At 41.2% G+C, this 19454-nt stretch overlaps 1 protein-coding gene across 4 annotated transcripts in view; it reads left to right on the forward strand.

Moving 5' to 3' along the window:
- Positions 1 to 19454, forward strand: part of CFAP20DC (CFAP20 domain containing) — a 139034-nt gene that overhangs the window by 77362 nt on the left and 42218 nt on the right. For all 4 annotated transcript variants that reach the window (XM_081852658.1, XM_081852657.1, XM_081852659.1 and 1 more), the window contains 3 exons: positions 651 to 970; positions 5255 to 5644; positions 15626 to 15829. In XM_081852658.1, coding sequence (XP_081708784.1) covers positions 651 to 970; positions 5255 to 5644; positions 15626 to 15829 — 914 coding nt within the window. The remainder of the gene's footprint in view (positions 1 to 650; positions 971 to 5254; positions 5645 to 15625; positions 15830 to 19454) is intronic.

A 19454-nucleotide genomic window follows, 5' to 3' on the forward strand; every position in this document is an offset into this window, starting at 1 on the left:
GATCGCCGAAGAATTGATGCTTTTGAATTATGGTGCTGGAGAAGACTCTTGAGAGTCCCATGGACTGCAAGAAGATCAAACCTATCCCTTCTTAAGGAAATCAGCCCTGAGTGCTCACTGGAAGGACAGATCCTGAAGCCGAGGCTCCAATACTTTGGCCACCTCATGAGAAGAGAAGACTCCCTGGAAAAGACCCTGATGTTGGGAAAGATGGAGGGAACAAGGAGAAGGGGACGATAGAGGACGAGATGGTTGGATAGTGTTCTTGAAGCTACCAGCATGAGTTTGACCAAACTGCGGGAGGCAGTGGAAGACAGGAATGCCTGGCATGCTCTGGTCCATGGGGTCACAAAGAGTCGTACACGACTAAACGACTAAACAACAACAACACCAGGTTCAATCTGGCTAGAAATGATGTTCAGTTGTGGGTCAAGAACACCCAGAGAGCCATAGGTTCCCCATCCTTGTTTAAGACATCCACTTATATACTGTAGTAATGTTATAGCTTCGTTTTATGACTTTTGACAATCTCCATTTTATTTCTCAAGCAGCTCAATGTTTGATTGATAATTTTCCTGAAAGACACATTTTTATATAGAAACAGTTACCATCTGTGTTGCTTCTCTCTCCCCCCCCCCCTTTATTTACAGATGAGTGGATATTCCCTGATAAAGAAACTTCTCAACTGGATTCCAGCAATCTGTCGTTGAAGGATAGTGAAACATCTTACAGTTTTTTAAATTTGGCATTGAGTGATGTTGAAGCATGTGAAAACAAGCAAGCAGCCGAAGACCGGCGAGAGGATGTTTTCACCTATTCCTCAAAACCTAGATCAGCACCTCACGGGAAGCCCTTGAACCTGTCATCAGAAAGCTGCAGCTTTTCTGTGGATTTAAAAGAAGAGATCAGTGGGGTTTGGCGAGGAGCTCAGATGGAAGATGACTTTTATGGAAATGAGAGCAATGAAGAGGTGAGTTACTTCGGTGGTCGTTGGTTTGATGTAGCTGTACTCAACTGGCATTGGCACTATCATCTGTCATTCTTTCTCGTGAATAAATTGCTGTGTGGGAGTGGAGCTCCTTTCAGAGAAAAATCGGGTGGTGTGTGTGTGTGTGTGTGAGAGAGAGAGAGAGAGAGAGAGAGAGAGATATCACTTGGCTGCTCTAGGCATTGAACTGACACTTAACAGTGACATCAGCAAAAACAGATCTCTTGAAGAGCTTAAAATCTAAATTTCATTGGGGTGAAGATGATGAGGCGATATGGGGATAGAAGAGAAAAGCTCAGCAAGTAATCAAGTTCACTCACATGCACATGCCATTTGTGAATGAGAAATCACTGCTGAGGTGCAGGTGTGAGACCCTCTTCAGTAGAGAAACTCTACACAAGGGAGTCAATGGCCAAGGCCTGGATCGAGGCATTCCTGTAGAAATATATATATAACAGTGAACCCTTAATTTAGTCGAACACTTTTAATGAAACATCTATGCATTTTCAGTATATGGAAATCATATCAAGAGAAGATAACTGATTTGAAAGCAACTATATCTACTCCTGCTCTCAACTGTGTGCCTGTACAACGTTGTGTGACGTTGATGTTTTGGCCTGTTCAACCAGCACATTGCATCTGATATAAACTGCTTTGTGGCATACGTAACATAGCTACCAAACTGTCTCGGTACTAATGCTGTGAGCGAATGCATATTGGAAATATATTCTAGGCCATCAAGGCCTAGTGCCCCTCATAAACACCTATCCTGAATGGTCAATCAATTTCAGTTTTTTTCTAGTCTTCACCTTGTTAAAAATGTTGTGCAACACTTCTGCAACACTTGTGAACTAAATTGATGCATAGTGCAAACTTTTTGCACTCTTTTTTGCCTTGTTTTCTTGTTAGTTGCTGTACCCCCCCCCTTTAAAAACCTTTAAAGAGAGAGATAGTTTCTCTATTTTAGATATGCATTATACACTGCAGATGAGAGTTCACAGTGCAGTGGCATGTGAAGAACATGATTTTCCCACCCCCAAAAAATAATAATCTGATTTTTAAAACAAAAAAATGCTGGTTGTTTAGACTTTCACCCCTTAACATGGGTGGCACCTGCAGGAATGTAATGAAGGATTTTGCAGCTTTGGCAATATGAAAAATATTGAGCTCTAAGATGACTGAAAAAGAACCAATAACGTAACTGGAAACATCAGCTGCTGCTATAATTACAAAAATTCAGCAGATTGTCATGTCAATCAGCCATTACATCAGGTTGTTATGGCAACCGCTATGTTTCTCTGCCTTTATTAACATTCTAGACTCTTGCCTATTTAATTATGGAAATCATTTCTTATCATTTGAATCTCTTTCCACTAACTTAGAAGTACAAGCGAGTTCTATTGCAGCTAGGAAGATAAAACTTTTTTTTTTTTTTTTTGGCAAAATTATGTCTCCCTGAGAAAATTGCAGTTTGCATGCTAAATATAACCAAAGATATAACCCTACCTTCCTGTATCTCTTGGTTATTTTTTCACCTTAGATTTGACAAGTATCATTAGTTATATTACAATGCTATGATTTTAGGGTTAAGCCAGTTAAAGTTGACATACTGAATCTTAAATCATGGCCATCATCTGGTCTCTGTTTTTGGAGTTCTTCACAAATACCAAGATATTCTCTTTGCCAGTTATAATCCAGAAAGATAAGACCAGTTACTAATTAGGAAAAGGACTGAATTATAATGATGTTTATTCTTATAGATATTTGTCACTTTGTGCTCTTTCCCATTTAAGTTTTACTTTGGTTTACTTTATTTCCTACATAATAATAAACTGGAATGGGTATGCATTGTGGATTTTCCCTTGGACACAAATCATCCATTTTCTATGCTTAAATCAATGGCAAAATTCACATTATTGTACACGTGAACAACAACTCTGTCCTGTGTCAAACAAAGGTAATGAGAATAATGTGCAATCTATGTTCAGGGGCCAATACAGAAAGTTATCTGAACTCTGCTTTGAAGTTCAGCTTCATTATTTGCTTCTCCTTCTTTTAGGTAAGCAGTTGGATCTGTAAAGGTAAAGGGACCCCTGACCGTTAGGTCCAGTCGTGGCCGACTTGGGTTGCGGCGCTCATCTCGCTTTATTGGCCGAGGGAGACGGCATACAGCTTCCGGGTCATGTGGCCAGCATGACTAAGCCGCTTCTGGCGAACCAGAGCAGCGCACGGAAACGCCGTTTACCTTCCAGCCGAGCGGTACCTATTTATCTACTTGCACTTTGACGTGCTTTCGAACTGCTAGGTTGGCAGGAGCAGGGACCGAGCAACGGGAGCTCACCCCATCGTGGGGATTCAAACTGCCAACATTCTGATCGGCAAGTCCTAGGCTCTGTGGTTTAACCCACAGCGCCACCCGCGTCCTGTTGGATCTGTAGACTTACCTAAAAGAAGGAGAAAGTTTTCCATTCATTGAAAATGAACGGGGCAACCCAAGTAAACCAAACGTATCATCTGTGCAATGACACACACAAGAAAAATGCTAGATCAGGGGAAAGGCTATTTGAAGATGCAGAAAATGAATTTCCTTTGGACGTAAGGGAATTTGCCCTGTTTACCACCATCCGCCTTTGACCAAAGGAGAGAACTACAGGGAAACCAACAGCAATTTTTCTGTAGGCCACAGCAATTCAGATAGTACCTTGACCCATCTAAAAGCTTCTGTATGAGGCTTGCTCACTGGCATGGGCAACTTGGAAATCTTACTGGCCGCAGAGTGCCTCTGCTTCCCTCCACCTCCCACCACCATCATCTTTGCTTTCCTCTGTCCAGATCTGCCCATTTTGCTGTGTGGGGGAGCGGGGTCAGTGTTAAGATTTGGCCCACGTTCTCATTATACTCCTCAGGTTACAATTTCTAAATACTGTCGATCCCTTTAAAAACCTATGGGATTTATATTACCATGACAGTGTGCAGCATTGCAGCCCTCACCCTATGAAGCTCTTCCCACTCTTCTCATTCACATTTAAATGAGTAAGACTGTCTTCTCTTCACAAAGCATGTTAACTCTGGCTTCTCAACATTAAAGATCTGGATACAAAGGACTAGGTCCCATCTGCTCCAAAGTGGGCTCTCAAGAATGATCTTTTAGAAATTACAACTGAGCAAGAGCAATCAGTTTTCTGTATCCAGAAATTATTGTCCAGATACCCATCTGCATCTTCTTTCAAGGAATGTGGCACGGCAATAGAAGAGCCATATCCTTGGGGAAATCAGTCTCTTCAGTGTACATATGCCGTGCTACAGTTAATCAGACATACTTTATTGAAGCTTTGGCACTGGTGCATGATTGAATATGGTTTTTTAAAATAAAATCTACAAGGGAGACTTGCAGAAATAGAAATGTGTATTGGTGGGTAGTGTGAAGATACAGGGCAAATGTCAGCTAAAATGTGATATTGCAGAATATGATATTGATGTATATACAATCTGCCAGATTATATTAGTGTATGTTATACTATTTCCCCATATGGTAAATAAAAGTGTGTGTATCAGTGGAAAAGAGAGGCCTTGTTGATATCCCTACTAAGGGGAATGATGCAACTCTCCATGAGGAATGTATCTAAGCATTGTGTGTTCAGGGAAGTTTCTAATCTGTGATATTTTAGTGTATTTTTGGTTTTTATGGAAGCCGCCCAGAGTGGGCGGGGTACAAATAATAAATTATTATTATTATTATTATTATTATTATTATTATTATTGGTATGTGAAGGTTGTTGGGGAAGGAGAGAATGCAGAAAAAAGCAAATGTTTACAAAGCCTGAGGTACAAAAATGGAGATCTAAAGCAGGGTTGTTGTTGTTGTTTTAAAAAAAGAATTACTTTGCCTCCCTAAAGAAGAAGAAGAGTTTGGATTTGATATCCCGCTTTATCACTACCCGAAGGAGTCTCAAAGCAGCTAACATTCCCCTTTCCCTTCCTCCCCCACAACAAACACTCTGTGAGGTGAGTGAGGCTGAGAGGCTTCAGAGAAGTGTGACTGGCCCAAGGTCACCCAGCAGCTGCATGTGGAGGAGCGGAGACCTGAAAGCCACCTGAAACAGAAAAGTTAGGAATATGACAGACTTTCAGATGTCAGCAGTGGGGAGCGGGACCTTCTCTCTTTTGTATACTCTGCAGCTATGTTGAATGAGAAAAATAGTAAGAAATTTTAAAACAGGCAGTATTTGGGCATCATTCATATTTTGTTGTCTTTCTGTATTCTAGGATGATAATGACAGTGAATTTATGCAAGAGGCTCCGACCAGCCCCTCATTATTAGGGTCATCTGAACTTGCAGTTTTCAAAGAGATCCCACTCCAGATGACATGCAGAAGTCCAGAAAACAGCACAAAGAAAGAATATGCAAAACACACCAGTGAGGAACTGTCGCCAACGACAGAAGATTCAGTTGTGATGGCAGGAAAGGCAGATAACATCCAAAGAAACTTGTTGCCGACTTCCTGCTTGTCCCCAACAGGAAGCATGCCTGAGCCCAGGAAGGAGGCATCTTTTGTATCAAAGGGTACATCAACCAGTCCATTAAGAACTTCCATCAGCAGAAAATCCCTCAAAGAAATCCCACAGGAGAATTCAAATCTGATAGTCCAAATTCCTGTAAGTGTTTTGGAGCATGGAGAAAGTATTAAGGTTTTCTATCTATATTGTTTGAATAAGAGGGCATTGCAGGTTCTGCGTATCCCTGCATGTCCACTTTGCACCTAGTGATGCGAACTTGGTTTCATATATTTGAACTCATTGGCCCAGTACGGGGCAGTGACCAATAACAGAGCATGATAAATCTGTAAAGCAAAGATAAATTAATAACAAATCAAGGTCACAAAGGAACGGTCTAAATTCATGGCAGGTAGGGCTATCAGTAGCAACTGGATAACAGCACAGTCCTAAAAATGTCTTCTTATTGGACTTACTCCCATGTAAGTGGGGTTAGGATTCCCACCTAAGATCAAGAATGAACAGCATAAGCCATAGACAGCATGTGGCCTCTGAAGCAATTTAATGTATATCCAGATGCGGGTTTAAGTTGCTTGCCCATAGGCTACCGAATCAAATTCAGAAAATGCTACAGCAAATATATTGAAGATAGAAAATACAGAGACAAAGTTTCTCTGAAACTATTGTGCTTTTAAAAATCTCATGATTTGTCAATCCACATGTCAAGATTTGTCAAGGACTGATTTAAGTTTAGAACATTTGGAGGTAATTTTTAAAAAAATCTTTTGAATGACTGCAATCTGTCCAATTGTAGTTTGACATTTGTTACAAAGATGACAGTGAGAGAAGAATGTGGGTAGAAGAACTAATGAATACCAATGGGCCAATAATAAATATAGCTTGTAAATCAAGACTGGGGGTATAAACGCCTAGGAAAAGCTCACTGGAACAGCTGAAGAAACAAACAAAATTGTTTAGTTTCAAGAAAGTTATGAAAGTATCTCAGATTTTTGCTTTATCTCTTAGCTGGAGTCTTCCGGAGTCAGAATCAATCCAAATAAATATCCCTAAGATCTTGGGGACTCTTCTGTGCCATTGCAGCTTTTGGAACTGTGATGATTGAAAAGGGGATGTTGAGTGGGTGGTTATATGCCCTGCTGTTCTTGGTGAGCATGAAGGAAAAGCCATTCACCATCTGATTGAATGCCATCTGATTCTTGGCTGGGAATAAATTTCTCTTCAGCTCATGGATTAGTGGCAGGACCAGAAAGGATTTTTTGGCACTTGACTTGTATGAGCCACTTGGGACTGTCTGCTCTGAAAGGACCATCATGTAACACATTTTGCAGTTGTGCTAAGGGGAATGTATTTTTGGTGAGCCTGTGAAGGTTGGACCCGATAGACTACCTGGTCCATTACACGTGCAGTGAAAATATGCAGATTAACTCAGTGGCCCGCTCATGTAGGTTCCCCCCATCCTCTGTAGCCTTCATTAATGAAAATCATGACTGAACAGGTTTGTTACTTTATAGTCTGGGCAGCAGACTCACTAGCAGGGTTCTTTTTTCCTTAATGTGAACTAGGGGCCAGTTTATGTCCCTGTCAATTCTGCAAGTCCCAGTCGCAATAAGAAAGGAGAAGAGAGAAGAGTGGACTGAATGCACCTCCATATGTTGTTGTTCTGCAACTCCCACCATCCCTGACCATTGACCACTCTAGCCGGGGTAGATGGAAGTTGTGGTCCAATGTCATTTGGAGGAGGCACCGTGTTGGCGGCCTCTGACCTAGTGAGCTTGCCATGGGCTGCTGTTCATATGTATGGAGGGCACTGCACTGGCCTGGATAGTCTGATGATCCAAATCAGTGCCAGCACTTTTGTTCTTATTTTTCAGTTGTACTCTTCTGATTAATTAGCCTTCCAGTTGCTACCATAGTGGGGGTTCAGGTGGGTGAAATAATATGACTCGAAATTTTCATTACAAACGGTGGTAGCTCAGACTTCCAAGCAGGGCAAGTTTATTGTAATCACTGGCAAACTTTTGAAGTCTGTGAATTACCAATGCAGGTTCAGTTTAGACGACTGAAGTCCTGGAGAGGAAAATTGACAGATTTTCAATAGCAATCTGCAGGCGAACTCGTGAGATCATTAGTCTCTACACTTCATAGTGTTGCTGCAGCCATCCAGAAAAATAATAAATGACATGATTGAAGGCTAACAGTAAGGTAGTGTCATATACCAAATCCCCAGGCTATTTTGGGGACTATACTCATGCCCATCAAATTGATTCTTCTCCCTCATGTGGTTTTACTCCCTTCCCCACTGTGTACTCTCGTTACAGCAACAGTTATGCAAGAACAAATTAGTCCACTGCAAATAAGGTGACAATACTTTGTACCTTTTTTAACAGTTAAGATTTCCTCACTCAATTTATGTGCTAAATAGTCTGCTATGAATAGAGAGTTTTAAAATGGAATGTGTGTTGTGTTAGAGGTGGCTGCTCTTAAGCTGTCAGATTCTTCTGACATTTTTTGGACAGTTAAATGTCTTGCTGTGCAGCATATACAATTTTATTGTAATGTCTCTTCAGATTCATTTCTAGTGGACTGTATTTGTTTAATGCATGCAAGCCCAGTCACTAAGTGTACTAATTGTAGATACAGACTCTGTTCTGTGACTTCTGCCACTTCATCCCTCTTGACCAGGGATGTGACCCTCCAGAGGTGATTGGACTCCCATCAGTCAACAAATATTTTATGAAATAAATTCATGAAAATAAAAAGACAGGATTCAAAATTGAAAATGCTACTTGGCACGCTAACCAATTTGCAAAATTTACCAATAATCATAATATTTCCTAAAGTGGTTGTGTTGCCTGAACCGTGGCTCTGGGCTGGAATTGATGTAGACAAACTGAATAGCAGAGACACGAACAATACTAAGTTTGCATAGTACAACAGTAGGCTTGACACTGAGATGGGTCTTATCATACCATCCCTGCTTTACAAAGTAAGTGCTTCATAACTCAGGGCTCAGGATCACACTGCCAGGGGTCTGTGGTCTGCCTAGTTTGGTCAGAAGAGGAAATTGGTGGGCTGTTACCTGAGTGAGACAACAATGGACCTATGTACACCTCACCCTAACTCTTGTAGTCCAGCATGTAGAAAGCAATGAGATGCAGCAGACCTGGGAGGTCCGCCCAATAGATCCATCGCCTGGTGGCCTGGTAGTAATATTGCAGGGGAAAAGGAAACCTTTACCCAAAAGCATGCTCATTTGAGACAGTCCTAGGAGATTATATTGGACTGAATCGAAGCAGACAGAAAGAAGCCAGTTTTAAAGGGACAGCAGCTTCTTTTGTCAGGGATGGAGTGTAGCTGACTTCAGGAGCCAACAGTGAGGCAAGTTCTTAATTTATAAAAGTTTCTCTCCTTTCTCACCTTGAGGAGATACTTCATTTGCTACAGGTGAGCACCAGGCAAGCTGCAGTTTACAAGCTTGTGATAGCTCCTCTTCCATTCCCTCCTTTCTCAGAGCAAGGCAAAAGTATGGTGCAGATATGGCCTAATGTGTAGGGTTTCATGTCAAAGGAATTTTTGCGGTGGAAACTTGGTGTGAAGAAGTCTGCTAATCCCCACATGTATATGACTAGTGAAAAAATGCTCAAACAACTCTTAATGAAATTGATTTGCTAACTACTTAGTAAACTTTAAGGACCTGCATGCTTGCAATGTTTTATTCATGTTTTAATAGAGTTCTCTATTATTAAGTTCAAATATTTTTTAATTAAGAAAGAAGTGCAGCCCTCTGGGTAATATTGCAACCAAGTAGATAGCTGGTAATTAAACTTTTCCGCACGTATAACTAAATTTAAACAATTCTGGATAAATCATTTGAACCTAAGAGAATGCAAATGTCATTATGTGCATCTCTAAACTGGAAAAAATGGCTTTTTTATAACTGGTTTTGTCAATCCGTTGAGTGTTTTAAAAGCTTAATAAAAATGCTTCTTATCGTATGGAGAGGATATACAGAAAGACAAGATAAGCTTTTAATTGCCAGCCGAAGTGTTGCATTTAGAAGAATCTTGGGAGCCGTGTGAAATTACTTTTTGCATGAAAAACCCCTTTGAGAATAAAAAGGAACTTCAGTTTGAAATCCGTTTTAGGAAATCCCCATTTAAATATCACCAAACATAAAGGGGCTATAGAGCACCAGGGCTGTATTTCAGACCAAGGAGAGCATTTTCAGGGATCAAGTTGGTAGGTCACATTCTCAGGATTGTGACCTAACATAGCATTTCTACTTTCCTTTAAACTTGCAGCATTACAAAGTATTCCTAGGAGGTAGCCCTTAAGAGGTAATCTCAGATGTCAGATTACAACCCTGTGCCTGAGAGGAATCTAAATAAAGGTCAACATTACTCATCTTCCTCTTGTGCAGCTGGTTTTTTTATTACAGCATGGTTTCTAGCTGTCCCCTTCACCGTTGCCCATGCAGATACTGTACATTTTACCAAGGAAAAAAAAGGGGGGCATTTATTTATTTTGCCAAGAATAATGTTCACAGCAGATATTTTGAGAAAATGTATGGTCAGATCTTGTCCAATGCAAAGCACAAAATCTTGGAAGTTTGGTTTTCTCGCTTTCCGATAGTTTTTATTGTTTAAAGGAGGCACAGTTCAGACTGGGTCTTGCACTGCCTCACATCATTTGAAGCTGGTGACTGTGCAGCTTCCAAGTCTCTGTGATTTCTGGCTGCAGGTGACAGCCAGGTGACCCCCGGCCAGATCCAGTTCCCTAACCAAATTTATAATTACATAGTTGCACCACTGGCAGTTGTGGGGAGCTATTGCATTAGAGTCTGTGTGCACCTGGTCTTTGCTTGTAGCATACTGAGCTCCAGGTTGTAGGTGTTGATTTGGCGGTGGAGAGGGGGATAAAGAGGCAGGTTGTCTTACCTTGTTTTGAAGCATGGAATTAGACTACAGTGGTGCCTCGCAAGACAAAATTAATCCGTTCCGCGAGTCTCTTCGTCTTGCAGTTTTTTCGTCTTGCGAAGCACGGCTATTAGCGGCTTAGCGGCTATTAGCGGCTTAGCGGCTATTAACGGCTTAGCAGCTTTAAGAAAAAGGAAACAAACTCGCAAGAACTCGCAAGACGTTTCGTCTTGCGAAGCAAGCCCATAGGGAAATTCGTCTTGCGGAACGACTCAAAAAACGGAAAACTCTTTCATCTTGTGCGTTTTTCGTCTTGCGAGGCATTCGTCTTGCGAGGTACCACTGTAGTTGGGGTGTCTTTCCACCCCTAAGCTGCTATTAAACATTCTAGATCTCCTCTCCTCTCAGTGTAGGGTTGGTTTTTCTGATGATGATGATGATGATATCCCACCCTCCCAGCCAGCGGCGAACAACAGTAAAAATAGCACAGTTTACATAAAATCACAGTCAGTTAATTGAAATACATTCTAAAATCAATTCAGAATCAAATTAATGGCAACAATTGGGCTAGAGTTCTATGCGGATTACAGAAGGAGGGGGTCAGACTGCCTTAGCCAAAGGCCTGGTGGAATAGCTCTGTCTTGCAGGCCCTGTGGAAAGATGTCAAGTCCCGCAGGGCCCTAGTCTCTTGTGACAGAGCGTTCCACCAGATCGGGGCCACGGCCGAAAAAGCCCTGGCTCTGGTTGAGGCCAGCCTAACCTCCCTGTGGCCCGGGGCCTCCAATATGTTTTTATTTGAAGACCGTAAGGTCCTCCGTGGGACATACCAGGAGAGGCAGTCCCGTAGGTACAACTCAGAAGCTGCTGAGGTGGCGTAGCCTCCCACTCCCCAATGGGAAGGGACCCTGTACACTGTTTTTAGCCTGGCTAGCATCACTTCCCTAACAAATTTACACAGAAAGGAGCACTGAACCCATGATAAGAGCAGTCAGCTGTCAGACACTCCCCTCCCTAACACCTTTGCAGAGGAGGAGGTTACAACGACTGGTGGGTCTCCAACTCCTTTATGGCATGGCTACCGAGAGTCTGGCCTCACATGCGGAAAGGTTGATGCAAGGCTACTTGCTTGCTGTGTTGATCAAAACTACATTTTCAGTAAATCTGGTTTATTCCCAGGTGTCAAGGAAAGGGTGATAGCTTGCTTCATTAAAGTCTAGACCTTACAGAACATAAATATTCCATGGGGAAAACTGCTAATCCTTGTACAAAAGACAGAAAGGGCCTTAAGATATGTAATTAACCAAAAAGCAAAAGGACCTGCAAAATAATACGCCACTGTCTTAAAACTTTTTTGTGTACAAATCAATGCTGCAATCATTTCTTGGCCAATTCAAATCATAGAAGAATGAACCTTGGCCAGAGTGCAACAGGCATATATTTCCCCCTCTCTCAGGCATATATTTTCCCCTCTCTCAAAGTACAATGTTCACACCATTCTTTAAATTTCAATATTGTGATTAAAAGTCTTGAGTGCACATTGCTATTTGTGATCAAAAAGGCTCACAGTGTGTGCTAACGTTTGGACTGTTAAAGAACAGAGAACAACATGAGGAATTTCTAAGTTCCTCCCTGTCCCTCAGTTCTTTCAGCCTACTCTTTTTTGCAATATAAAGGAACACTAATTATTGGTTCTAAGTGAATATATATATATAGAGAGAGGAAAGTTGTGGTCCAAGCTGGGGGTTCATTTTGAAAGAATGTTCATGATTGACTCTCAGGTTGGGTAAATGGACCAGGCATTGTCAAATGCAAAAGGCTTAAGTACACACCCACTAAAAAAGGTTTCAAAAAGGATTGTGTGTTTTTTCAAGCATGCCCAAGGGAAGCTTGGAGACTTTGTCTTTCTGAATGTGTAGAAGGTAGCTAGAATGTAAGAGGTATTACTGAAATCCAAGTAATAAATTAACATTATGAAAGAACTGGCACATGTTGTGGACAGTTGATTGAGTTGTTGTTGTTGTTCAAGCAGCTGAGGGGGCAGTAAGTTTATTTTAAAAGCCTTTTTCAAGATTGAGCTGCCAGTGAATAACAACTAGTTATCAACACTAATAAGCCATGATGTTCAGGGTAGATGTAATTTGGCCTAGAAGCATTCAACACTTTGGCATGATTTTCTATGTACCCTGGTGGGGGCTGAAGCTGCTGAAATGGGAATGAATTTCTGTTGCCATCATGAGCCATAAGTGCAGTCTAGGGTGTTAAAAGGCGAATTGCCTTTCTTTCTTTCTTTGAAAGAGTTTTTGCACCAATTTAAAAGCCATATTCCATTTGTTATTGTGAGTGCAATAGGGCAAACGGAGCACTCAGATGTTCAGTGAAACCCCTGGGCCGATGATGATATATACCCTACCTTTTCCATGATGGGAATCAGGACGGCTTACAGATAAAAATAAGAACTGCTGAAAAACATTTTTAAACCATCATTAAAAATCAATGAAACATTAATAGAATTAAAACTACATACATGCATAAAATAGATTAAAACCGTACCAAGAATTACCATAAAAACAGCGTGGCACCAGCCCTTTCATTAAAAGCAATCAGTTCCCAAAAGCCTGTTGGAACAAGAAAATCTTCACCTGCCAGCGGAAGGACAAGGAGGGAGCCAGTCTAGCTTTTCTAGGGAGGGAGTTCCAAAGATTGGGAGCAGCCACCAAGAAGGCCCTCTCCAGCATCCCCACCAAGCATGCCTGTGAGGATGGAGGGACTGAGAGAAGGGCCTCCCCTGAAGATCTCAAAACTCAGGCAGGTTTTTATGACTATCTTTCAGATGGCTTGGACCTAAGCCATGTAGGGCTTTATAGGTGATAACAAGCACTTAGAATTGTGCCCAGAAACAGATGGGTAACCAGTAGAGCTGTTGTACCAAGGGAGTAGTATTCTCCCCATTGCCATACCATCTGTATAAAATGCAGGTAGAAAGTCTTCCTTATCACTTGAAACAAACAGGGTAGCCCCTGCTTGCATAATTTCTGCGTGAACACCAGACCCCTTCAGAGCTTGGGAATAGATATGTAGGTACCTGCAGTTCCCAGAAAGCTTTTGTGCAGAGGGGCTGCAGCTATATATACAGCTGTGCTTGTTGTTGTTGTTGTTGTTGTTGTTGTTTAGTCGTATAGTCGTGTCCGACTCTTCATGACCCCATGGACCAGAGCACTCTAGGCACTCCTGTTTTCCACTGCCTCCTGCAGTTTGGTCAAACTACCTGACACTTAATGAAATTGAGATTCTGTAATTTGAGGAGAAACATTTCTGTGAATTTATCAGACTTAATTCTGTTTTGAGAACTTACTGTTTCACTGGCTCTCATCAGGAAAAGGAGCACTAGAGAGGGCTTGTGTGAGGAAAAGGCTATTGTGAAAGCTAGCAGCTTGCTTGCTTGCTTTGGTTGTCTAGGCAACACAGAAGGAAGTTGCCCTCTGTTGACAAGTGCATGCAACTTCACTGATTCTAAACCATCACATTTGCTTGGGAGTAAATCACAATGGATTCAGTGGGATTTACTTCTGGGTAATTGCAGGGGGTTTGGCTACATGGCCCATGGTCTCCCTTCCAACTCTATGATTCTGTGAGTAACAGCTCTTGGTTCAGATCTTGGTCATCACCACAGTGTTCCCCTTTTTCCTTTAAAAAAAAAAAAAAACAAATGAAAGAATTCCTCAGACCCTTAGTTGAGATTACACATGAAGCAGATATTTTAATAAGTAAATGTTAATGTGTAGAACATTTACAGTTTCACTCAGCATGTGCATATTACTTTTCATTTCTTCAGCTCTTGATTAGTTCTAAATAAACCTACTTGGGGAGGAGTGTTGTGGGAGCTCACAGTAGAATCTTAGTCATGTAATAAACAACTCGCCCACTACTGACTTGTGTTGGTGACAAACTTTGATTTAACTTTGCCTCCATGCCAGGAGTTAATAGTGCAGTCCTTCAGAATTTACTTAGAAATAAGTCCTATTGAGTTTGGTGGTTATTTCAGGTAAATAAGTGTAGAGTTTTAGCCCAAAGTTGAAGTCTTGCAACATCAAAGCATGTTCTGTCTTGATGCCATAGTCTTCTCAATTCTCCCCCCCCCCCAATAGAAATAAATATGAGAATAAATAAATAAATAAACTTAGGTGAATCCACCTTCCAACTGATGATCTGGTTTATTTTAATTCATTGGATTATAGTAATTAACGAACCTTGCAGTGTTTGCAATCTATCCTAGTTCAATTAGTTTTCTCATCTCTTATACTCATTTCTACAGTATTAATCAAACATTCCTGGCAGCTTTATACACCATGCAAGTCTCAAGACTACTAGAATACAAGCTGTCTCGCATAGCTGTATTTTTATTCAATGTCCTTTCTGTTAAGTTGTCGATGCAGTTATTATCCGTAGCAGAAGCTGGTGTGTATATTAATGAACGCTTTTCCCTGCTGCAAATATCACATGACCTCTTTCCCTTGCAAGAAATATTGGATCTTTTCAACTGCTGTAGAAAAGTGTGCAAGTTTTCTCCATAGTGATAGAGACGTAGGAAGGTCAGGTGGTACCCGGGGCGGAAAATTTCTTGTCACACCCCCCCATTGATTTATTTTATATATTTTTTGCCTGAAAAAATGGTTTTATGTTATTTCCTATTTTCTTACAAAGGAATCATAACAATTAATAATAATAAACTTTTATTTATATCCCGCCCTCCCTGGCCAAAGTCGGGCTCAGGGTGGCTAACATCAGATACATAACATTGGTATAAAATCAAACAATAATTAAATTACCTCCTTAAAACATGTCAAAATCAAATTAAAATCTAATTAGATGGCTTCCCGCAAGGTTAGGGTTGGGAACAGTAAATGTTCCAGTGAATTGAAATTTCAGCCTTCACGACATAGGAAAACTGCCAAGTAAACAGCTATTTTCGTGGAGGAGGGTCAAGATATTAACTGATATGCGTGAAATTTCATATATAGCTATATAATCCCTAGCGTATTAAGATAAGACCTTTGGAGCAGGCATTTTCCCCAAAAAAAGTTTTCTTTATGAACCTTCCTAGTAGGGCAGTAATTGTTTCTTGATAATTTGTCACACACCCCTTTTTACGCCCCCGCATAGTACCTTCCAGTACCACCCTCACGTTTCATTTCAATACAATTCATAGGAGTATGACTGGAGAAACTACCAGCCGAGCAACATGAGTGCTTCTGAACTGCAGATGTTGGCTAGTATGAAAAGGCAACAGAACGAAGAGCTGGAAGATACCGGACCTTCGCATGGGTTGAGTGCATCTCAGATAGACAACTGTAATATCAGCATCAGTGCAAGCAGTGATGACACAACCACCTGGAACTCATGTCTCCCAGCGGTAAGCTTGTGCATGCCTTCTATATGTTCTCCTAGTGGAGCCCATAGTTCTTCTGGGCTTATTTGAAGGTTGGCTTGAGAAGGATCCTAAATGCTATAGATCTTGGATATATACAAACATTTTTTTCTATACCTTTATGGTCTTTTAGGGTTCTACCTTTAAGCATAGATGCTCATGACTCATGAGTGAACTCTGCAGCCGTGTGTTACTGATAAAACTTTCCAATAGTGGCAGTAAGGTTCTTAGGAGAGTTTCAAACACATTCAAGAGCCCTTCCATGGAGTAATAACATGCAGGGTGCAGCTACAGCATCTGTGGCAGATGGCTCTGTTTAAATGCCTCCAGCAACAACAACAAAACCCATCAACTCCTAAGGCAGTCAGTCACACTGCCAAACAGCTCTAACCATTAGGCTGTTTTCTCCTAAAGTTTGGCCAAAATCTGTCACCCAGAGCTTCTGTTTCTGCACTCTGGACAACTCTGTTCCATCAGCTGTCATCACTGAAGATAGATGCTTCTGAAACAACTCAAAGCTACTGATAGAATGACGTGGGACCTGTCTTTTTGAATATGAATGTATATTGAGATACATGCTGTCTATTCCTGAGCATGTTTACTCAGCATCCCTCTGTGTTCAGTGTGGTGAAGAGCGGTGGACTCGTAATCTGGTGAACCGGGTTCGCTTCCCCGCTCCTCCACATGCAGCTGCTGGGTGACCTTGGGCCAGTCACACTTCTCTGAAGTCTCTCAGCCTCACTCACCTCACAGAGTGTTTGTTGTGGGGGAGGAAGGGAAAGGAGAATGTTAGCCGCTTTGAGACTCCTTAGGGTAGTGATAAAGCGGGATATCAAATCCAAACTCTTCTTCTTCTTCAATAGGCCTTACTCCTAAGTGTGTCTAAAGAACAGATTGACCTATTAGACCATCAAGCCCAAATATAGCTTACCATGACTGGCGGAGGTTCTTAAGAGCGTGAGGCAAAAGGTCTTCCCCATCACCTGCTAGCTTGATCCTCTTAACTGGAGATTGAAAGTTTTGAACCTGAGATCTTCTGCATACAATGCGTGTGCTGTTATCGCTGAGCTTTGTTTTTGCCCCAAAAGGATTTCAGTATTACTCTCTATCATTCCTCAAAAGCTACCTTTTAAGCTGAAATAATCTTTTCAGGCTAGAAAGATAAGGTTTGAATATTCATCTTTTCCTTGGGGGAAGGGACGATTACAACATTTATGTTGACTTGAAAGTGTCCTAATGTTCAGTATAATACATACTTTAAAAATACTATATTACAGAGGGAAGAATGGCACTCATTTTTTATATCCAAAAATCCATGGTGTTTCAAAAATGCTCTGCTGCCCATTGTAGTTATCATCCCTTCCCTTTATGGAAGTTATAGCCAGAATGCAGAATCTACTCAGCTCTCCAGAGGCAATTAAGAATATGTCCGCTCCAGCACCTCAGCAATTTTTTGGTATTATTTGTTCTGTATGAAGCTTGAACAATCGCAGTCTATTGTAATAAGATGCTCTACTTCCTTTGGAAGGAAGGAAGCAGTTTTGTTACAAAATAGCCATTTACTGCTTTGCCCTTAAGCACCACCCATGCCATTCACCAGACATCACATCCTTCTCCACCAGCTTTATTAGTTCCATGATGTGATCCTGAACATGCTGCATATAAGTTTAGTCTCACAGCAACTACAGAAACTTAGGTCCATGTGGGATGGATGAAGCATCCTAGTCCAGGCAAAGGCAAACTCGGATTATACATGCCTATTTTAGTTTTACATAATTTTAGAACAAAAATACTCAGAATAAAATGTATCCTGGTACTTAGCAAACTCATGTTTGGGTTCAAAGTGAGCACTTTGATCAATTTCTGTACACTTTGGACTAATGTGTCTCTCTTGGTTTTTTTAAGCTTTAAGATATAATGAATTACTCATTTAAAAGTATAATTAGATGTATCTGCAGCTAGTGATGAATGTTTTGTAGGTGCCTCTCTCTACAGAAAACCAGACCTCTTTATGGATTTTTCCCCTTTCTGCGTTTTTAACTTGAGACCAAAATTCTGTTAAGACACTTTTCAAACAAATGAACCATTCAGAACCCAAGTAATCATTCAGTGGATTCTGATGTTGCCTATCTTTACACATTGCAATCTATGAACTTGACTTTTGAAACTGTTTTGGTTCAGTTTAGCGGAGAATATAAAGTTTTATGCGATGTCAAGTTGACAACGCTGGCAATTGAAATTCGTTGCTTGTCCAAAAAGCCACTGAGGAAAGTACAGCTGAAAGGCAAGTTTCCTTAAGCTGTCCTTCCAACATGCTTCAGCTTTTTGCCTAGTAAAAAACCTTTCCGTATGAAAAGTTGACTCTATTATTCTTTTCCAAAGCCTGCTTGATTCCATTATTCTTTCCAAAGTGGGCAAGTATAAATGACCATTGATACAAATTTTTACCCTTCTGTAGATCTGCTGACTCAAGAGTTCTCCCAACCGCATGTATTTTGGTGACTTCCGTAGCAATGTAAGGCAGGTAGCAAGGTAACACATCCAGACTATATCCACAATTGTACATGCATCCAGTTTGCACCTACAATTCCAGATCCACCAAGTGAAACGTTGGCAGGAGTCTGCTTCCTTGTACAAATCTCATTACCTGGATTGGGGCAGATGTTTGGCAAAGTCTGGAACCCAAAATGACAACTCTGTGCCTCTGTGTTCAGAAAATTATACATAGAATAATAGAATTGTCAAGTTGGAAGGGACCATGAGGATCATCTAGTTCAACCCCCTGCAACGCAGGAATCTTTTTCCCAACCTGGGGCCTGAACCCATGACCTTGAGATGAAGAGTCTCGTGCTTTACTGGCTGAGCTATCCCAGTAGGACATCTCTCAACCCCACCCACAAACTCAGTCATGTTCAGTCATGTGAGAGGATAGAGGGCCCATTGCTGCTAATTCCTGATGTTCAAAATCAATGAGTAATTATGAGACTGGAAATGAAATCATGAGACCTGACAGCATAATATATATTTCTGATTACTGTCACTTTCCACTTGTGTTCTGCAACTATGAAGGCTATAGATTCTGAGGTTTGCAATATGTGACCTTCCAGACTGCCCTCTCTGGAATGAATTAAGAGTTAGCTTCTGCATCAAACAAAAGGCATCTCACTGGCATCTCACCCCAGGTTAAGATTTAAGGTACATGCCCATTTTGGATGAAAACACCATGGAACTATTCACTCATTACTCATGTGAGGGCAGCGGCATGTTTTCTCTGGAATGGGGGGAGCTTTTATCCCCACCCCTGACTTTGCATCTGTTTCCTTCAGCAACAACACTGTGTGTGGTTGTGTGTAAGGAAAACTTGATACACAAGCTCCTGCTTACTTGTAGACCACCGTGCAATTGGGACGCCTACACAGCCAAAATGTGCACAGTTGTTCTAAAGGGCAGGTGTGATGTTAGCAGCAGGTCTAGAAGTCATCACATGCAAATTAATCATCATTGCATGCAAATAATGCATGAATAGGGCTTGTGAGTTTTTTCCATTCTGTCTGTGATCTTGAATTTTTGCTGTTAGGCAAGGCAGATTTTGACTCATTTTTTGTTCTCT

This window comes from Podarcis erhardii (assembly GCF_964252035.2).
Source record: "Podarcis erhardii genome assembly, chromosome: 2".
Taxonomy (NCBI): Eukaryota; Metazoa; Chordata; class Lepidosauria; order Squamata; family Lacertidae; genus Podarcis; species Podarcis erhardii.